Below are 22,919 nucleotides of genomic sequence, written 5' to 3'. Positions count from 1 at the left end.
TTGGTTGGTGGTAGCGAACTGAAACTATATTAAACTGTTTTTTCTTTGTTTCAGATTCCTTTGAATCCTCTCGAACCCAACCCAGGTCGAGAAAGGTGCGTGATGTAAGCGGTGCCAGTGAGACAATAGCATTCGTTACCAGTGGAAATGCCATCGTCTACGTTGCCATTGGCTCAGCCACAGTTATGCTAATGTCTATCACACTTGCCATTTATTTGTACAAAAATAACAAAACACACAAGTCAAAAACTGTATCACAAACTAAAACGAACCCCTGTTAATATGTAAATAACTTTAATGTGTTAAACTTAAATATTGTGATATTATAATTCTTAATGTTACTACTTGACGCATTCGAAATTGCAATTTTTACGATATATTTTTATAATGGCTGCGAGACATGGATTGATTGATGTTTAAAGTAACTTACACTGCCTTTTAAGCTTTATCTCTTAAGATATTATTTCAGGCGCTTAATAAGCTTGCCTATTTTATCACTATATAAAATAGTGCCATAATATAAATATGTAATATAGTATCGTGTCTTCTTCGATGCATCCTCACAATTTATAAATGTATATTTTATCCCTAGTCAATATTGTTTATGTATGACTTATGTATAATATGTTCTGAATTCATGATGTATAAAATCTAAAATTTACTCATTGTTTGAATATACTCATTTGTGATATTTTTGTGTAAATACATAATATATTTACCAGTACGCTGATGTGGCCATTGAACGTATAGTGTACGTATTTTGTTAATTATATAAGATTGTTAGCCTTAGGTACTCTCTCGGTAAAACGAATAACTTCATAAATTAGAAAGTTTCAGAAATATATTAAATGTTCTGATGCAGACAGTACCTAACGCCATGGAATCTTATTTTCAATGATTTTGTAATGTTAGTACCTAAGATTGCTTGTCGAGTCAATCTAAGTAAAACATTCTATGAATGTCAACACTGTTGATTTTTTTTTATTATATAAACCCCCAACCCACAAGTAACATAATATAATACATACACGTACATAAAGAGAGTAAATAATAAAGTATATAAGGGGAGTATATGTGGGGAGTATATATGGAAGATCCTAAGGAAGTTTATAAATAAGAGAAGACAAGGGATTACATTGTAGAGTTCATAAGGATGTTCATAAGGGGAATACGTAAGGCAGTTCATAAGGGTAGTACCTACTTAAGGGAGTACATAAGACCTGTAAATATGGAAGTTCATAAGGGGATTACATAAAGAAGTATATAAGAAAGTTTATAAGAGGAGTTTCCACTAAATGGAATAGGTGAAGCTTGAGACTACACTTACTTCTCCACTCTACAATACAAAAAAATTACAGTAGGTAAGTAGTCGTGGTGGCCTAGTGGGTAAAGAAAGAGTTTTGGCCGAAGGGTGTCGTCTATCGGAGATTCCGAGGATGGCTACGCGACACCCCGCAGCGTAACACGACGCCGACACTTCGTGTATCTACATTAGTTTTAAGTTGTTTATATAAAATATGTATTAGTATATGATTTAATGTTATAATATTTATGTATAGTATTTTCTATGGGCCCTTGTAGCCTAATTTAAATAAATGAATAAATAAAATAAAATAAAAATAAAGAACCAACCTCTCGAGTATGAGGGTGTGGGTTCGATTCCAGGTCAGGCAAATACCAATGCAACTTTTCTAAGTTTGTATGTACTTTCTAAGCATATCTTAGACACCAATGGCTGATAAAATGGTGAAGCAAAACATCTTGAGCAAACCTGGACTATAGTCTGAAATCACCGACCCGCATTGAGCAAGCGTGGTGATTAATGCTCTATCCTTCTCCGCGTGAGAGGAGGGCTGCGCCCAGCAGTGGAACGATAAAAAGGCTGCAACAGTAAGTATGTTTATCCCATCATTAATTAAACTAAAAAATATCAAGTATTTGTGACAAAGCTGTCTCGTAGGAAAGAGACAGTTATCGAAAGCATTCTATTTATATTGATATCTTATGGATGGGTCATGATCGTATTAAAGTAAGCAGAAAAGCGATGAATAAAAGACAAAAAATGTGTGAAAATAACTGGCTATATTTCACAACAAAAATAAAACTTTGACAATACAATGTCCTAAATCATTCTGGTAACTAATGAATATCACTCGAAAATATAACATACAAATTAAATAAAATACTTTCCATTACAACTAGATGCATCCTATACACGCGAGTTTTGCCAACAAATTCTGGTATTTCATTCTTTATACCTACATAACATTGTCATGATCTGGCTTGAAGAAATGAAAATAAATGGTGGCAACCATTAGCCGTTGATTTCAATGATAGTTTTTAATTCTTACAATATTAACGTGGTGTATGATAGTATTTTGATTATTTAAGAGGCTGAATGTACGTATGTACGTACGAGAGAGAAAGCGAAAAATAAAGAAAGAGAGAGAAGCCTGTTGACGCGACGTTCGTAACATAAAAAATCATAGCTTTAAAATGAGTTGAGTAATCAAAAATAAAAATTAACCAAGTTCTGTATTTACATATTGACTCGTTAATGTTACAAATTTTATCAATGTAAGTTGATGAGTAATACAGATATTTTTGTTGGAAGATCATTTTAAGAGGTAAGTTTACAATTTTTTTGTATCGAGAAAACTTTTTGAGAACGTGTTTTGCAATTAACAGGGTTCTCATAAATGTGTTCAAGATAATTATATAATTTTTTTGCCGTCAAAAACTGTATAGATTTGGTCAAGGAATTGTTTGAGACAAGCCAATTTGGGCATTCAGCGCCTTAAAGAATATTTTTTACTGGTTGCACCGTACATTACATAATTACATCTATTATAGTTATTTACTTACACCTACAAATATTATCACAAAATATTTAATCTACCGATCCGTTAGTTTTATTCTGATTGGTCCATTTGGCGTGTACATGGGGTGTATGTGATAATCCATGGGTTCATGATGGTATTCCATTTTGAAGGTTTGCACCATCTGAAAAATAGATAGATACTTTATTAAGTCCTACATTACACCCAATACACCCAGTATTTAAGATTTTTGATCTTAGGACTAATAATAATAGGTGACATAATGAACGGGATTATTACTAAGAGTGATCTGTTTCAGACATCTTTAAGATTTTTCGTGAAATTAACCTCATGCAATTTGCATATTAAATAGTGTTACAGAGATTTATTGTATGGGCTTTTATATATTTTAATTTTTTCTTAAATCCTTACCTTGCAAATAACAGTATGTATTTCGAGTTCAGCAAATCTTCTGCCCAAGCACATTCTCTTCCCGTAACCAAAAGGCAAGGAAGCGAAGGCATGATGCTTCTGAGCGGGACATCTGTTCAGCCATCGCTCCGGACGGAACTCTGACGCGTTTGAGAAGTAGTCGTCTGTGTTGCCCATTACGTAGTGCTGGAATATTACTTGAGTCTGAAAATAAAAGCATAGCGTAAAACATATACAATCATCTGGATTGAGAACCTCCTTCTTTTTCGGAAGTCGGTCAAAAATATAGGTACCGAAGTCCTAATGGAGTATTCTGTTGGTGAGTCTTACAATGGTTGCCATAAGCAAAAATTTTCCTGCTTTAAAAAATGGGTGAGGACTCATTATTGTGATTTGAACAAAAAAAAAATACAGAAACAACTATCGGAGATTAAAGATATTATCTGTTTAACAAACAGTTAAATAACTTACGCCTTTGGGTATATTGTAGCCGCAAATAACTGTGTCCTTAGTTAGCTGTCGACCATTACCAATCACCACAGGATACATCCTGTTAAAAAAATAAAACTTATGTTAAAAAATAAAGTCATACTTCCCCCACCCCTCATTACTTGCAGGTTACAATACCTTATGCTTTTGACTCTTCAAAGATTTTTTTTTCAGACTACAAAGCTAACTATATATTTTCATAGGTTTAAACTTGGACTAACTTTACGCCGTGTTTATTAAGGGATACATTTAGGTATAATTTCCCAGAGCTAAATTTACCGCTAAGATCACACAGACATTTGGACATACCTCAATACTTCTTTGACGCAGGCCTTCAGATACGGCATCTGGTTAACATCACCGGGTTTCATCGGCCTGTCCTGCAGTACTTTGCTAATTTCTTCATACAGGCGCTCCTGTACTGATGGTCGTAATGATAGCTGATACAAAATGGAAGCCACCGCGTTTGATGTCTGGAAACAAAAGGAATAATAATTAAATAAAAATAAAGAAGGAACAACGGGAAAACTATACTAACTATTACCAGGCTGTTATTTTGCATTCTACACATATTGGTGTTACTTGCAGAGAGACAGTTATGGGATAACTATGTACATACGAAGATGAACTATGTAGATCCCTCTTGACAATGGAAGAATAAAAAGTACGACTTATTTAATGACGAACAGTTTCTTTTAAATTCAACAAAAAAGCATGCACCATTTTCAGTCAAACATATTGCTATAAGCATTTTACTAGGCGCAAGGAACCGATCTTCTTGTTTAGTACCTTATTTCCACTGACACTTTAACTAGGAAAGCCTGTGCTATGTCCCCAAAGTCTAACCCATACAAGTACTAACCGTATCAATCCCCACTAGGAACAGGTCTAAAGCGGCCACGGCTGCAACTCTTGGCCCAGCAGCAGCCACCAGGTCTTGTAATAGTGACTTGCTGCTGCCGGTCGCTTCACACTCCTTTAGCGCCTTCTCGACGTATCTGAGAGTCACGCTGTGAAATGTTTTGCTATTAGTTTATTAGTTTCTATATTTTTTTTGAGCAGGAATGAATCCAGAATGGATCCTGTCAGCAGCTGTATGCAAAGTAAAAGTAATTGTGTTTCTTTTAAAAAAGAGTTGTTCAAACTGGTTTTATAAAGTCAGATAAATCAAAAGACAAGAAAATATCTGCGAGACCAAACAAAAAACCGTAAAACGGTCAAAATATGATGTGATATACTGTGATGGATAAAATGGAAAAAGATCGTAATTCTGAACATCATACAATTTCTCAGCTTGTCTACATCAACCTCTGTAAGTCTAGGGCTTTCTCATTACCTCAAATTTTGTTCCTCACCTAAGGATAGTATCTAAAGCAGCAACATATTGTCGGAACATCTTGGTAGGGTACAGCCGCCACCAGGGCGCGCGCAGTTCCAACTCGCCGACGCTCAGGAAGAATGTCTGGACTGCGTGTATGAGCTTCATGCTCTCCGAGTCTTCTGAGGCCTCGAAACAGTTGAGGCGTGTGTCTAGGGCTATGAGGCTGAGGGCTGTAATGAGATAAATAGTATGATTAATATACTTTTGATTTGACTTCATTAGTAGTAGAAGTTTTCTCTAGTCTTTGAATATGACGAGTTAAATGAGTAGGTATAACAAGGAGACAAAAGAAATTAACCACGCTAGATATTCAGGTATCATGCTAAGCCTTGCAGCAGCCCTTTGAGTATTGTCTATATGCATATAGGTATTTATGGTAATTAGGTGCTTGAACCAAAACTTTTGATAACTTACATTCCAAAGACCACTTGTGTACTTCGTTCAGGAAATCATCTGGAGTTTCTGAATTTTCATTCCTTATTTTACGAATTCTGCAAAAATACAGCAAACATTCAAAACTACTTCTTGAAAATGAATGAATACTTGCAGATAACCCAGAAAATAAAGAAGGAGATCTTACCTTTGGATGAAAGCATCAGCCACTTCAGCTACTGGCACCGTGTATTGTGCAGCGGCGCCAGCACTTAAGGCTACACGAGAAACTTTGGTCCGGAAGGCTGACCAGGATTCACCGTGCCTGAAACACCACATACCTTAACGTCAGTTGCCTTTCATTAACTCAAAGAATAACGAAGTAAGGAGTGCATGTTTCTCCTTAAGGCCTTTCTGTACAATTATTATAAAGAGGAAAAAATAAAAATTTTAGTTTGTTTGTTTTGGATAAACTCAAAAACTACTCGACCAGTTTTAAAAACTCTTTCACTGTTGAAAAGCTACACTCTTCCCGAGTACCATAACAGGCTATATATTTTTATCCCCTTAAGAACAGTAGTTTCAAGGGGATGCTGGTGAAACCGCGGGAAAACGGCCACTATTGTCTGTTTTTTAATCCCGTAGACTAAACTGACATTACGAGTGTTGTCAGCTTATTGCAAATTCTTAAATAGTGATGTGGCACGACCGAAACTTAGCGTTAATAAAATCAAGTATCGTTTTTTTACAATAAGTCATCCTGAAATAATGGGCTTATTCTTGATGATTACGCATGGCGTTGCGTGGTCAGATATCCCCGGCAGTTTGTAGCACGTAGTGCAGCCGTGTGTACATACGTGAATTATAAATATAAAACTTTGAATGAATATTAAATTCGTCTATTATAGATAAAAGTTACGATTCAACAAACCGGTATCGTAAGTACAACACTGCACAAAAAAGCTAGCAACATTATTTGTAAGTTTTACATTTTGCAAGTGTTAATTTAGTCTACGAGATTAAAAAACAGACTATAGTTTATATTTCTCGACACATGATTAGTTACTTCACACTACTTACACTGCTATAACTCCTGCGCAGTTTTCCTCGGCCCCGAAGAAGTCTTTCCTCAGAGTGTGTTTGTAATAGTTCAATGAGGGCATCGAAGGCCTGTAAATAAGAAAGTACAAAAGATTAATCTAGATAGGATTAAGATCTTTACATACTAATATAATACTGGATAGGGAGTATATTTAGCGACCATTTAGTACTAGTACTGATGAATATGTTTAAATACCTATGGTTTTTTTCGTCTGAAAGTATTTACACCGTCGAAGACATTACTTACCTATGCGGTGCAGCATCTTCGCCTCTAAATACACGTTCAACTTCACTGGCATCGAAGACAAACAGCATATCAGGTCTGCCAAGTAGACCGGTCACCTTCACACAGTTCCCAAAGTCTTCCCGAAGAGACAGACATACTTTGTCGATGTGCTCCACGGAGTAGCCACCTGAAAATATGACAATACCAGATTTAAAATTCAGGAAACAATTGATATTTGGAATACGTCATTATTTGTCTAGCCTTTTCCAAAACATCCTAGGGTCGGGGTCTACTCTGACGTAGCTGACTACTTGCTACTGAGAGTGGCTTACTGACCTCCTCAACCCAGTAACCTAAGCAACCCGATACCCCTTTTTACATAAAACTGGTTGTCTGACTTTCTGGCTTCAGACTACATGTTGTTCACCCGCCAAAGTTGTTCAAATGACTGCGGGGGACCCACAAAATATTGCCTCCCAAAACTCGGAAAAACTTATTAATGAGGTAGGTAAGTACTTAGATAAATTACACATATTACAACTTCTCGAGAAACCTAATATATCAAGGTGAAGTGTAATTTGACCCGCGCAGAAACTAAACACCGCAGAGCATTCCCGTTCCTTGCCATTTCACTTTCGAGCCATGCGGTCAAAGTTACCACCTCTCCCTGAGAAAGCGAGAGCCAACTCGATTAGCCTCATCGATTCACGTTTATCGATAATTGGAATCGTTACACTAATTTCGGTTCAGTGACTGTGAAACATGTTAGGAATCTGTTTCATTATTAATTAGAAGGTACCCCGTTATTGGGTAAGTATTTTAAGGTACAGTGCTGGTACTTTAGAATATTTTCGACAGATATGGAAATAGTCGAATTTTCTTCCTCCTGCCCTGTTCCCAATTTTATTTGGGGTCGGCGCTATATGATACCCTACCCTTCACCATTTTTCGCTGTCACTCGTCATACTGACACTCACTCCCTTCCTATTCATGTCATCTTTCAGGCAATCCATCCATCTTTTCTAAGGTCTTCCTCTTCCTTTTCATCCATACTTAGCACACACTTTGATAATCGAAATAATCGAAAAGTAATGAATCTTCTAAATCAGGTTTTGTTCAACAAACTAAATAAAGTTAAACTAAAATAGAACTTAAAATTTTCTGCTATATTTCGATCTCTTAATAACTTGAAATTGAACGCTATCAGTGCGTAAGACGCAATTAAATTGACTTGGTCTAGATTTCCTCCAATCGAGTCAACCTGGTTTTTCTAATAAGAACTGATCAACGACTTAGGATTACGACATTAGTAGCAAAAGGCCTACTTAGTTCACAAATAAAATGTGATTAACTTGAGTTTCAATATTATGACAGATTTTTCATTTATTTTAAAGAAAGCAGCTTTTCTATAGACTGTATACAATTTATTATATATTATTTACATAGAAGCAACCGTTACTAGAAATAAATATTAAGAAGAAAAGAGGAAAGGAAGAAAAAATATTAATTGACACAACACAAGACATACATACACATAGAAATATAAAAGTAACAAAAGGTTGCGCCAAATAGGTCCAGTCTAGCATTATGCCAGACAGCTAGTGCTATGCTAGCTAGAGAGAAAAGACTAAAACTACGAAACTACTAAATAAAAGATAAAAAGATAATACTAAGAAGGATTCATCCTCCGAGCCTTTTTCCCAAACTATGTTGGGGTCGGCTTCCAGTCTAACCGGATTCAGCTGAGTACCAGTGCTTTACAAGAAGCGACTGCCTATCTGACTTCCTCAACCCAGTTACCCAGGCAACCCGATACCCCTTGGTTAGACTAGTGTCAGACTTACTGGCTTCTGACTACCCGTAACGACTGCCAAGGATGTTCAATGTGCCGTTTTTTGTGATTAATACTAAGAAGGATTAATCACAAAAAACGGGTTGTGTATTACAACATTTGTTTCACTTATAACTTGCCCTTCCCTGCCGAGTCTCTCGGTCACTCTAGGGTTTGTTAGAGAATCCAAGTGTGAAATAAATAACAATGACTCACTATGTCAGAAGCATAGATATAATATTACTAAACAAGATTGCGCACGCTCAAAATATATATTTACGAAAATGAACTCTATTCTAACGCAATAAGGTACTAAATTGGTTGCATAATACACAGAGGCAAATCCGAGCCGAGAGGGATAGTTCGAACGGAGGCTGTTTGTCTCTTTCTAACACCTTGCCAGCATAAAAAAATGTTGTGATCAAAAGTTTTGTCTTCCCAAAAACAATTGAATCACTTATATTTTTATCTTATTTTAACAATTGTAAGTCAACAAATTAATAACAATCGCATTAATTTATTCGTATTTATTATTAAAACATAAACAACATAAATTTTTATTTTGCTTTTTTTTATTTTCTAGGGGTAACCCTGAACATTCTTGGCGCGTAATCAGCATTTAAAACTTTGTTTATATTTTTTTGTATTAAATCAATTTAAACTATTAAAATGGTGAAAAAGTGTTGCGTTTCTACTTGCAAAAGCGAATCCTATGGTGGTTGCAATATATCGTTCCACAGGTTAGCTAATAATAACATTTTCGTAAACCAAACAACTAGGGTGCCCATGAATTCTTGTAACGAGTCAAAATATGGGTGATGGATTTTAAAACTGTTGTACTATTGTTATAGCTTCCCAAAAAATGAAGAAAGGCGACATAAATGGCTCAGCAGTCTATATATGAAGTAGAAATACAAAAAAAACAGTCTTCACTACGAATCTTCCTGCTTTTATACTGCTAATTTCCGCTAATTATTAAAAGCCTTTATTAGTATCTTAAGGTCACAAACTGCGTAAGTTAAAACTTCAATACTAATCTGTGTTTAATAATCTTAGCAAATTCGGATTTGTCTCACATAGCTTAATCTCATAGTCACCCTATTAGAAAGGGACAGACAGCCTCCGTACTAACTGTTTCACTCGGCTCGTTTTTTGGGTTTATATGCGCAGTCCTGTTTACTAATATTATGTCTATGGTCAGAAGCGAATCGAATATATAAATAATGCAAAATCAGCTGGAGCTATAATGTCACCAAAATTATACAGCCTAAATACATAAATATAATGTTCACAGAATTATTAATCAAAACTTTCCCATATTTCATATAGAGCTATCACAAACATGCATTTGTATGCACATTAAATATAAATTATATTTTTTTATGCACGTCGAGTGCACTGTTTATATTTTTGCCATTAACTTTCACGTTCTTTAAATGTGCTGGAGAATATTTTGCAAAGTATAACATAAAAGAGCAATATTTTATTGCCTATTTTATCTGTCGATAGAATAAAAATAGAGAGGTAGAGATTATTGCTTCAAATTATTAAACCACTTTACGGCTTAGTAACGAAAGACTCAAAATTGTAATTATATTGTTAGAATGATAGTTATTAACTTTCAAATGACAATTTTCAGCCCCTAAAATCTTTGCATCCCTCCCTGCTGCCATTTCTGCAAAACTATCGTATCAGTTTGCAAACTATACTTGTAAATTAAATAACGTTTAGTTACCTAACGCAAGGAAATACATCATTACCAAAATTGTACATAATTCTCCGAACGTCCGTCAGAAAATATTTGTTCAAAGGTTCTTGACTCGCAACGCTAAAGTGACCATTGGTTTCACAACGAATAGGACATCCGTGGTGTGTTATGTTTATAATTATTTCTTTGAATCACGGAAAGACATTATTAACTTCTTCCAGTACCCAGATAAAATATAGCCTATGTTACTCACAGTGAAAGAACTTTTTAAATGGATTCAGTAGTTTCAGGGAACTATTTTATAATCTGTGCTTTAGAGTTCAAACAAAAGAAAAATGTTGCCTCTTTCTAGGATTACATTATTTAAAAATATTAATATATATAATATATATTTAATTATATTAATTGAAAAACGAAAAGACCAAACGAGCTAAAATGTTACCAACTTATTACCCATTCATAAATTCCAGTCATTTCTTTAACCTTTTCAAATGCATTGTAAACAAACAAAGTACGAACGGAACACATAAAATAAAACACAATAACCATTGTATGACAAGTTTTACGTAAACGCGGTTCGTGGTTCCCTGCCTGTTTAGAAATCTTGAATGCCTAGTCGATCAAGATTTTCTATTCTGAGGTTTATACCCTTAAGTTGCAGGTCAGCTTTCTTATTGCTTTTCTCATACTACCAGTTTTTATTGAAGGTAAAACAGTAGCGATTTGTGGTTGAAGCCTAGGTTTCACAACTTTTTACTGCCTAATAAATCTACTATTGTGAGTCGCTGTAAATTATTACTGCTTTAACGATCTGTCGGTGTAAAACCAAGATTATATTGGTTTGAAATCAATTAACTGACACATATGTTATTGAACTTTTTCTTACTTGTATTTTTCAATTAAAGGTAAATAATAAAAATGTATTATAAATACAAGAATACAATTGAACAAACTTAATTTATTCACAGTGCAAAGAGTCCCTTACCTCGTCCCCTACATAAAAAAAACTCGAGTTTAGAAACCTAATAAGAGTCTTAAGGTATTCCTAAAATTTGCAAGGTAACTTATGGTCACCATCATACTTATCGGTTGCACAAAGAAGGAAATTCATTGCATGTTACGCGTGATTCCTGAACCAGCCCCTATTACAACAGCATGTAATACCTACGTAGCATGTAAAACACTTGTTTGCTTTATAAATAAGTATCGGTAAAACAAATGTTTCGGGTCTTGCATGCAATCATTGATTTATTATACATTCATAAATCCACAAATTATACTTCATAAAAGACACAAAAGTTGTTAAACACTAATATTACTACGATGCGTTTAACATTAAATTATAATACTACCAAAACTAATGACCGCTTGAAATGCTACCATAATGACATATTTTATGTCCACCACGCATAATGTTGAAAGCGTCATCTAAAAACACAAACTACATAAAATAAACAATAATTTACGACTAGATAGCATTGTTAACGAGCATAAAGAACCAAAATATCGACCTTGTCCTACATATATTTCGTCACGGTGGCTGTATTAAAGAAAATTGCTATGCCTCCTGTGTCAGCAATGTTATGAAATACGACGACAATGGTCTGATGGGTTTTTACACCGTAATTATTGAAGATTGCCTCGTGTACACTATCGTAGCATCGTAATGATTAAATGTTGTTGATAATAACAGTGGAGTGACTGATTAACTAAAGCTACAGTACCCAATTAAAAACTGTACAAACCTAGTGTCTAAGGTTCTTGGGTAAAACACGAAAATCATGAAACAAGAAGAAGAGATGAGGTTCTCGCCAATTTCATATTTTTGGTGTATAGAGTTTTCTTTTTATGTAACGTCCATATTTTAAAGGAAAATACCTAAGGGTACTCAGATGGTTTGTAGCATTTTTTTGTGTATGTAATAAGAGTCTCTTAACAAGACTACAATCTACCAACCCTGTTCAAAGAAAACTTTCGAAATATGCTTAAGTAGAGGAATTAACATTAATAACACATGACAATGACATGTAAAAAGGCACACCTTCCATCGCCTAGGGCTTTATGAAGAATAATGTAAAAATTACTCAACAGATGACAACATGTGTGTTTTATAATGAAGATAATAATATAATCAATGACGAAATGAATACCTTTGGCAAGTAAGTACTTATGTGACATAGACACAAGAATCCAATGGGACAAAAATTGAGAAAGAATCCAACACTTATAAATAATTTCCTAACAAAACGGGTTCTTTATACTTGTGAGCTAATTGTAAAACCATAATTCGCCCACATTATTTGCTATTCAAATATACTCAATGTCTTAAAGATGGGCTTATGATGTTTGTTCACATATCTTAAGGCGGATGACAAATAGAGCTGATCGGTACAAGTATTTGTTTTATGTGGTTAGTGTTTTACAAATGATTTATTAGTATTTGTTGCTATTGGTGTAGTGTTGTTGAAATGGCAATAAAATTGGTTGGTTAACTTTACGAATACTCTAACACGCTTATTATTACTAACGTTCGTGTAATGATGATTTTCCTGACAGTTCTAATTTTTCCCTGGCATGCTAAAACTAAATAACAGTAATATTAAAAAAAGTATGAAATAAAATGATTGATTAAAGGTGAAGAAAAACTCGAGGAAATCTGGACTACATTGAAATCACAAACCTCCACTGAGCAATTGTGGCAATTAACGCTCAATCCTTCTTTCTGTGAGAGAAGGCAATGCCCAAGAGTGGGACTTTGAAAAGGCTGATGATGAGGTCAAAGTTGGTGAGAAAATCCTGTAAAATAAAACTAACCAATCCGTGACTACTAAATCATAATATAAAATTAACAGTTTAGCAGTTAAACCTAACAGTTTCTTAGCTAGACTATAATTAAGCATGTTACACATATACTTCAAGTTTACCAGTTCAAGGCCAGTCTACACTAGACAAGGTTTTCGATACGTCATCTATATGCCACGTATCAACGTATGCAAGATACGTAATATGATAATCATTATATCGTAATAGACTACAATTTGTAACCCTAGTACTGTTTTATGGGACCATTTAGCGCATCGTGAATTAAGTAGAGATGATGAAGGCTGATAGTGGAAAGGTCACGGTGAACATAAATTATTTTTTAACCGACTTCAAAAAAAGGGGTTCTCAATTTTACCTGCATATGTATGTTTGTTTGTGCACGATTATCTCACGTTTATTTTGTCCGATTTTGACGCGGTTTTCAGCATAGTATTTTTGTCGATGGTTTTAGGTGTATTATTGAAGACAGGCCCGGCTGTCATTTAAACTTCTTGTGCGGGCATTACGGGTGTCAGAAGCCATTAAGTCTGACAACTAATCTTACCTAGGGGTATTAGGTTGCCCGGATAACTGGGTTGAGAAGGTTAGATAGGCAGTCGCTCTTTATAAACATTGCTGTTGTATCTGTATTGTACTTTTATTTTCTTACTTATACATATTAGGAATGTACAATCATTTCAATGCGTAGATAAACGGTACTTTAAGGTACCGCCATACAAATTTTGTAGAACGTTTTTCCATGTGATCTGTTTTTAAATGTTACATTTAACACGAAACTACCGACAACAGAGATAAATTTGAGCGTACATTGAAAGAATTTTAAATGGGTGTAAGTGCACATGCGTTCATGTGCGTGAACTTGAAAAATAACTTTTTATTGCCGTAAATGGACGTATTTTTTTTACCGCGAACCGTTGTCTGCTTTTCAATTTTGTTATGAACTGCTTAGAATCTATATTTTTAAAATGTGTACCAAAAAAACTTTTTTTATCTTCTATTATTTTGATTACAACTCACATTTAAATATCAATCTGAACACCTATTTATCTCATTTGAAATGACATTGCGTTAGTCATAAACTCCGCCATTTGCAAATTAATCGGAAGTTATTTTATATTTTATAATATTCGCATGACCATGGTCTATAACAAGTCATTTAGTTGCAAAACCTTGATTAGGAGTCATTGACCTCGGGCTTATTGCCTCTAAGCATTAGGATTTAAGCATATTACACACACACACACACACACATATAAGACACCGAGCAATATTAATTTGAGTTGATTTCCCCGACATATTATTATGTCCTACGGGAAATACGGAGAATTTTTTTCAGTACCTGGAGTCATTCAATTTTGTCAGAATTGGTCCACAGGAGTTTTCGAAAACGTTTTACAAATAATTCTCATATTTACAGATATAATGCTGCGATTAAGATTAAAACTGCAATTTGAATGCAAAGCAATACAGACATACATACATAATGAGCTAAATCATGAATATTAGAAATGAAATCTTAGTCTAGACTTGCAAAGAAAAAGTTATAATATGTATCTTTTAATGCTCTCTCGCGGACATGAAAGTCAGACGTTTTTATTTGTCTCATTTTACTCAGACACCTAATGTGTTGATTCTTGCGCATTGTATGCAACCAATTTACACTGCAATTATGCTCTTTGTGTTATTTTAATATACTCATTCAGTCGAAGTGTGAAATGACACTTTAGTATATGCAAATCATTAGCCATTTGTGAAGTATTATTATGCTATTTTAATGTTAAGAGTTGACGGAGGCGTAATTGAAACATTTGACTATCAGCAACCGAAATTATTTTGGTAGTTGAAATCGGTTTTAGTAAGAATTTTACAAAATGTATCTAATTTAACAAGCTTTTATCAGTTTACCCACGTCCCGTGGGAACAACTTGGCGCGTCCGGATAAAAACTACCTTCCTTGTGAATGGACTATTTTAACACTCATTTTGCAACTATAACAGTTAATTCCCAAAATAACGTCTTCTCCCATAAAACTAAATTAACTTTAGCTTTAAAATACTTACCAATATAAGGCGTGAATCTCCAAGTGTTCCCCAAGAACGGCAGGGGTCTGGGCCCCGGTACTTCTTCCCACGATTTGATCGACGGGGCCATGTCGAACACGGACGAATCGATCGCCGCGTGAGTCGATCGCGCACGATATCCCTTTACCGGACACGATTGGACTGGTTTTGGACCTGTTAACAAATGATAATTTGGTAAGAAGATTTTTTTGTACATATAAAGCGTTGTTGAAATAGGCAAATGTTCTTGGTTGAAAAAACAAATAGGAATTGTTCCACAACTTGTAAAAATTCTGCCATACAGTCACCTTTTTCAAGTTTTTAACAAACCTATCATTTTGTCAACTCTCGATGATGATGATAATGATGATGAAGGATTTAGTATAAGTATATAGCGACTGCTTAATACTTCGATAATATGTGGGACCTAGAATTTTCAGTTCATTTTTGTGCTCTCGAGAAGAATACATTTTAGCAGACTCGAGCGTATATCTCACATAAATCTGCAGAAAAAAACTATAAGACACCGTTCCTTCCTAAAATATGTCAATAATTAAAATTAATCTAATCCGACCGATCCTATTTCTAGATCGTAAACAACCTTAAAGATGTATATCAAATTACTGCATGCAACTGTACCTTGCGTGCTGAAACTCAAACACCGCGAATACTTGCATAACATTCATAGTACACAAGAACATATGTAACAACAAATACCTTCTAATTAACTGGTTCCTATAGTTTCAACCCGTACTGAAGACTTTGTTTTAAGTAGGTGGTTTATAACCAAAAATTATGCTACTACAAATAGAGCGGCAGTGTATGTAAATTTAGTGTGATCCTCATTCATCATCTTCCTGCCATCATCACACAAGTAAAATTCTTTCTATCCATATCCCCATCCCATAACGATCATTTATCACCCAACTACATGCCTATATGCATTCTGCAGCCCTTTGTATTCGCGGTAACTCTTTACATCAATAACACACATATTTTGGGCATCTGTATTTAAATGCTGTTTCTAGATTAAAATTGTCAGTATCTACTTATGTAAATCGATTGTCCCTTGAAAACAACTTGAATTTGTATTTATAAATAACATTACCTTTGCTTCCGGATAAATGTAGATATTTAAAAAGAACAAAACAATCGCGCTTAAAATGTCATGCAAATCTGGTTTACTTCGAAATTACATACGTATATAAAATCATTAAGCAAGTAAACTAAATGGATCAGAAAAAAAATAAGACAGAAAGGTCATTTATCAGACTAGTCTCTTGACAGGTCGCGCATTTTCCGTCACGTTTCAAGGGCCTTATTATAAAAGTACGTGAAAGTAGTCCTAACTCGTGAGGAAAAGGGACGTTGCTTCTTGAGGCCCTCAAATACTAAGTTGGTAGAACTCTTTCAAATATCAAAATTTTAAACGTTTGAGGGACAATTTCATTAACAGTTGGTTAGATAATTGGTCGGTTAAAGGAAATCTTGAGTACAAAACGAGAATTTTATGATGAACATCTATTTTTCATTAATCGGACTGTTGTCTAGTGGGTGAAATAGATATAATAGTTTGCATTTGCAATCAGTTAGTATATGGAAACTACAGCTTGAACCTCGATTAAAAAGGTGATTGCCATTAATCATGTAACGGAAATTCATAAATACTGTATAGTTTGTACTCACCGATTTCTAATCCACTGTCGGAAGCCTGGCTTCTTTGCGCCGTGGTCGACAGGAACCGACCAGAACTGATGGTCCGCAGTGGCCATTTCACTACGCTGACTCGACTCCTCATATTTTTGGTAGTGTTGATTCCTGTAAACAATGGTATGGTAAAGTTGAAGTTACGAAGAAAGATTATTTGTGTTATAGATGATTTTATTTCTCAAACATCAGAATTAGAATGTTTTTTTAAGCATTTCAGCATCAATCGTAAAAAGTAAAAATTATTTTATGTTTTACGTCTTTTAAGTAATTAGGGTAAATACGCCAAATGTCGGCCCCCTTAGCGATTTTCTGATTGCGGTTCGCTATAGCACCGTCAGTTTCCAACGAAAGATAGTTTCTGATGCGGTTTTGGATAGTTTGATTAATCTATGTCATGTTTATAGGCATAAGATTGATATTTCTACGAAAAGAAAAAAGTAATAAGGCTTAGATGCGTCGAGAACAGAAAAACCCTAAAGTCGGCCATTCACGGCCCAAGGTCGGTTGCGTTTTTTCCAAATGTCGGCCAGGTATAGGCTGTTTTAAATTAAGGCAGTGACAAATATTATTAACATGATTTATTTTAGCAGAATTATAATATAATACTAAGTATACATTTGTAATTGTATTTGTTTAATTTATAGTAAAATATTTTTTTTGTTTCCCCTAAACAAAAAAAGTCGTATTCACGACCAACCATTTATATTTTTTAAGCTAATAAGAACGGTTTAATAGATAGCAAGTATCAAACTATAAAGCTACCATAAACATGCCTACAATACTGTCAACTCCTACATTTAAACTTAACTCCTATACGATATAATGAATTATAATAAATAAATTATTTCATTTTGAGAAAATGAAAAAATATAAAAGTATTTTTTCATCAGCCTGTATAGTGGCGCTTGAGTTCGAGGCTGGTCGACATTACGATTATTTACGATTCTAATGTCGGCCCCTATTTCTTGTACCTTATTTCTCGAGATTCAACTAATATCACCCCGGCCGTTATTTGGCTATTAAACGTAAAATAGATCTATTTGCCTATAAGCTTTGCAAATTCTCTTGTTAAGCCAACGGAATTAGTACAATAGGAATTTATAAAATAGACTGCATTTGCTTTAAGTCGGTCACGGCCGAGACTCCGGTTTTAAGTCAAAACTGTTGTCCTAATGGCGGCCTCCTATTTTTCCTTGAAAAATATACGCAAAACGCTGAAAAAACTATCTTAAAATATAGTAAAAATAACCCATTAGTGACAATCAAGCTTAAAACAAAAATAAATAAATGTTTTATGGTTCTAATATCAATCCCCAAAATGTGAGTATTCACTTCGAGTAAGCTACTTTACGTGCGAATTTGATGTTTCAACGGCGCAATCGCTACTGACGCTCAGTATGAGAAGAGTAAGTGACAGAATCGGATAGTAACGATTTGTACGTATAGAGTATAAACCAAGGTTGCAATTCGAGGAGCAAAACTAACACTTAATTACCTTTTGAATGAATGCAAGCTGAAAATGTACAGACGGCCGAAGTTTGGGGGGAGGCCGACATTTGGCGTATTTACCCTACTTGAATTGCGCAGGAAACTAGGTATATTATAATTTTAATTACAAAATTAATTTTAGTGCTCTTCTTAAACCATTAGGTAATGTATTTTTTAAATTTATGTTACACTAATTAAGGATCGCATGCGTAAGTGCAGGATAAACAAAAGAAAGCCACAAAAGGACGGAAAAATAAAAATAAATCTCGAAAATTATAAATGGCCAATACGAAATAAGTTTGAATTCTATCTTCAAAAAAATGACCTTTCATAAAGCAGACAAAATGAAAGGTTGTCTATGATCTACTGACAAAAAGGTCACAATATCTCATCAACCTTCTTTAGACAGCAACCATTAGAGTAATCTTCTTCAAAAGAAAAACATGTTAGGTAATAGTTACAGAGTTACAGTAATGCGTATTTAATTACATTTGAAGCTGTAAGTTTTACTGCTATTTCATAACTGCTATTAATAATAATAATTACCAAAGAATTGTTCTATTAAGACGGAAATATAATTTAGAAAACTTTAGATACCCAGGTACTTATCTTGCCCACATATTGATTATTTATAAGACATAAACTGCAACTTAACATTTCACAACCGGAGATGTACTTGAATAAATTATTTAAAAATGAGACTAAGCTTAACATTTAGTCTTATTAAAAAACTAGATAAAACATGTTGCTATTAGTCTAGCTCACAGACTTTTACTTTAACATTAAACCTGTTTACCGTAGCTCCATCTATACTAATATTATAAAGCTGAAGAGTTTGTTTGTTTGTTTGAACGCGCTAATCTCAGGAACTACTGGTCCGATTTGAAAAATTCTTTCAGTGTTAGATAGCCCATTTATCGAGGAAGGCTATAGGCGCTTTTTATCTGGGTTCGTGCAGAGGTTTCCATGGGATGCGGGTGAAACCGCTGGCAGAAGATAGTGTATATACATATATTACGGATCTCAAATTTTTACCTAGATTTAAAACTAGCGTAATGTAATCGTAACTATAGACAGTATCTGTGTTATGTACCTTTTACATATGACTGTTATACTGAAAATTGACATAAGGGCAGAAGTGAATGCAAATTAAAAGGACAAAACTATTTTTAACCAGAAGTGTATTTACTTGATAAATAAAATATAAGCTCTCCTTGAAAACATTTTAACAATGACTAAATATAAAATTGAAAGGTTTTGTTTTTATACCTAAGTAGACCAATTAACTTGAACGTTAAACTGGTGGGTCCTGAGTGCTGGCTGTCATTTGAACATATTTGCTAGTCTGACTACCAGTCTTGCCAAGGTGTATTAGTTTACCCAGGTAGTTGAGGAGGTCAGATTGTCATTTCATGTAAAACTGGGAAAAGGATGATGATGATGATAATTACAGACTAAGTAAAGGCATTTTTTAGAAGAAAAGTTTGTTCTGAATAGAAAAACCTAGAAACTAATGGAAAGATACTCTATTCACTCAATATTTTTTGGAAAAAACATGAAGAAACGTGTTCACGGCTTTTTCTCCGAAGGGCAAAATCATGTGTACCTAATCTAAACAACAAAAATCGTGTACAATATAGCATTTAAGAAAATGTTAATTGGTATAAAAATTATAAACATTAGATATCGTCAATTCAAGCAACTTTTAAATCAAAATCTGACCTTTGAATGACGTAGTAGACTGGCAGACAGTAAGCTTGACCTTATTTTTCTAAATGCTTTTAATGTTAATAAATCTAAAAATAAAATTAAGGATCTAGTAATGTTTGCAACATCTGCATTTAATAAATATGAAATGTTATTAATTAGTGAATGCATCGCTTAAAATGATTGCAATAAAGCGTTGCATAAAAAACCGGCCAAGTGCGAGTCGGACTCGCGCACGAAGGGTTCCGTACCAGAGCAAAAATGAGCAAAAAATCACGTTTGTTGTATGGGAGCCCCCCAAAATATTTATTTTATTGTAGTTTTCAGTATTTGTTGCTATAGCGGCAACAGAAATACATCATCTGTGAAAATTTCAACTTTCTAACTACCACGGTTCATGAGATACAACCTGGTGATAGACGGACGGACGGATGGGCGGACAGAGGAGCGAAAACAATAGGGTCCCGTTTTACCCTTTGGGTACGGAACCTTAAAAAGTAACGATCGTGTTCGCTAAAGATTCTATTTAATAATGTCTATCGTAATATGTTGCCGCTCATTCATTTAGGAAAAAAAAACTATTGAAAAATGGTGGTTGAAAATTGGAAAATTCGGGAATTTCGTATATTGTTCTTTATATTTAAATTAAGTATTGTTCAGATAGACTGTATAACACATCAACTATGTAGGATATGACAATTCATTGGATGCGATTAAGATTAGCTAATATCGGTCATACAACTCCCCATAGTTTTTCCCTCTAACGCTGAAGCTAAGCTAAGTTTCAGAATTGTGTAGAAATAGGCAGTTCTTTTATAGTGCATTTATATGCAGATATACCTAATTAAGATTACAAAAATGATAATCACAATGAATATGTATAATTTTGAAACCATTTTAAAGATTCAACTGTTAATGAAGAATACCTCTGAATTTTGAAGGTCGAAAACCTCTTGAAATCTTCTTATCGCGCTACCTTTACAGTATTATAAGTTTTTCTTTATGACTTCTCCCCCTTACTTATAAAATCTCTAATCACCTTCTAAGCAACATCTTAACTAATCACTACTTAGATTCTTAAGTAGTGATTAATTGTTAGTTAAGACATGCTTAAGCAACGTTTATAAGTAAGAATTTTCTTAAACAGACCTTATGTATTATGTATTACTTATATTTAATTCACGTTTATAAGTAAGGCTGTCTATCTATAAGTACTGAAAAATTTTTCGTTATGTATTACCTCATAAACTTCATGTTACACTCCAGAATCAAAATCTATATACCTACCAATCATATTTTCTCATATATTACAAAATCAGAACTATAGTATATTACTGTGCTAGGTATATTGAAGACTTTTTCTTATAATTTGAATGACACTTCCACATATCTTTGCTAATTGACTATTATTATCTATCAACGAATCTTATAACCGGACCAAAATAATTGTGCTAACAGTATAATCCTACCTACGTCAAGCGTGAACCCAAAATCTAATTACCTATTACATTATGAGAACTATAAAACTCTGAATTTAGAGAACATTTTAGCATTTTGAAATGATAAAATTAACGGCTTCATTGTCTACTAACAAATTGTTAATTGCCTAAAAGAACTGTATTCTTTCTGACTACTCGTTACTCTAAAAAGTGACCTTGTAGAAATACAAACTAAAAAAAACAATACATTACTAAATTACTTATTTGTTTACAAACACAAAAAAAGCCCTAAAATACCCCTATACATTAACCCAAAAAAGATACAAAAAATAACATACCTCGTCTAAAATTCCTTAGGGACTTTTCTCCTCTTTTCACACACGTTTTTCACACAGCACTATTGTTTACGTACAATATGTTCACTGGCATGAATTCTGCCGATTCCCTGTGAACCCTTAGCAAGTCGAGCGTCGACTGAGCTTCCTTATACATGAGTTAGGTGCTCGCTTTCTGAGTGCGTTTCCATTGTATGTGACTTTGTAATGCATGATACAGGTGGTTTTAATTTTATTTCGAGGATTTTTGCTATCCATTAGTGATATCAGGGCTAAATAAATATGATTATGGAAATAAAATTACTTTTACATATTTTTCAGTTTCAGTTCTGTTATTTATTCCAAAAATAATGTTTAATGTCTGGACATTATTATAATCGAAAAGAAAATAATATTTCATACAATCAATGAAATTAAAGTTCAATTTAAATTAATCGATCGTCGATCAATTTAAACGTTGAAATATATATCTTGGATGCAAATAATTTTCTTTGAAACATGTCGAACAAGTATCTAATCTAATTCGTTGGAATGAATCTGACACGATTGCTTTTTTTTTGTATATAATACAAATGCGAACTAACCACGCCATCACTTCATACACAAAAAAAAATCGTGTTACAACGGACACACGCCACGCGGGTAGGTAGCAACACGTCGGAACCTCCACGCTATATACGAAACGAGATCGAAAGTCTTTGAGTTTCTAGGATTAAGACGCTGACTGATCTTAATGGAGCAAAAGAATAAGACAACTATATTTTTTTATCATACTATATTTTATATCAGCTTCCGCACGTTAACAATAGTGCGAAAGACAAAAGCCGTGCGAATATGTATTGTAAATAATACGGGTGAAGGAAAATCTAGGTAAAACTAAGTTGAGTTACAATTACTGAGTTCTTTTTTAGGGTTCCGTACCTCGAAAGGAAAAAACGGAACCCTTATAGGATCACTTTGTTGTCCGTCTGTCTGTCTGTCTGTCTGTCTGTCTGTCT

At 34.1% G+C, this 22,919-nt stretch overlaps 2 protein-coding genes across 3 annotated transcripts in view; one reads left to right on the top strand and one right to left on the bottom strand.

Annotated features, from left to right (window-relative positions):
• LOC124635728 (mucin-2-like) overlaps positions 1–965 on the top strand; it is a 58,336-nt gene extending 57,371 nt beyond the window's left edge. Inside the window, exon 9 of the mRNA XM_047171679.1 lies at positions 55–965. Coding sequence (XP_047027635.1) covers positions 55–281 — 227 coding nt within the window. The 3' untranslated portion in view covers positions 282–965. The remainder of the gene's footprint in view (positions 1–54) is intronic.
• Positions 966–2,063: 1,098 nt separating this feature from the next.
• Positions 2,064–22,036, bottom strand: LOC124635760 (probable cytochrome P450 49a1). Of its 2 annotated transcripts, XM_047171712.1 has the most exons (13): positions 21,925–22,036; positions 16,929–17,060; positions 15,243–15,416; positions 6,842–7,007; positions 6,574–6,663; positions 5,702–5,818; positions 5,536–5,612; positions 5,096–5,291; positions 4,603–4,750; positions 4,050–4,213; positions 3,723–3,801; positions 3,252–3,455; positions 2,064–3,003 (listed from the first exon to the last, which is right to left on the bottom strand). In XM_047171712.1, exons 2-13 carry the CDS (start codon positions 17,038–17,040, stop codon positions 2,896–2,898), a joined length of 1,635 nt encoding a protein of 544 aa, XP_047027668.1. In that variant the 5' UTR covers positions 17,041–17,060; positions 21,925–22,036; the 3' UTR covers positions 2,064–2,895. The 2 variants fall into 2 exon arrangements, with proteins under 2 accessions (XP_047027668.1, XP_047027669.1); XM_047171713.1 differs by lacking the exons at positions 15,243–15,416; positions 16,929–17,060; positions 21,925–22,036 and adding an exon at positions 8,665–8,683.
• Between the last annotated feature and the right edge of the window lie 883 nt (positions 22,037–22,919).

This window comes from Helicoverpa zea, chromosome 13 (assembly GCF_022581195.2).
Source record: "Helicoverpa zea isolate HzStark_Cry1AcR chromosome 13, ilHelZeax1.1, whole genome shotgun sequence".
Lineage (NCBI taxonomy): Eukaryota > Metazoa > Arthropoda > Insecta > Lepidoptera > Noctuidae > Helicoverpa > Helicoverpa zea.
The sequence above is the reverse complement of the archived record's forward strand: the minus strand, read 5'-3'. Positions and strand labels throughout refer to the sequence as shown.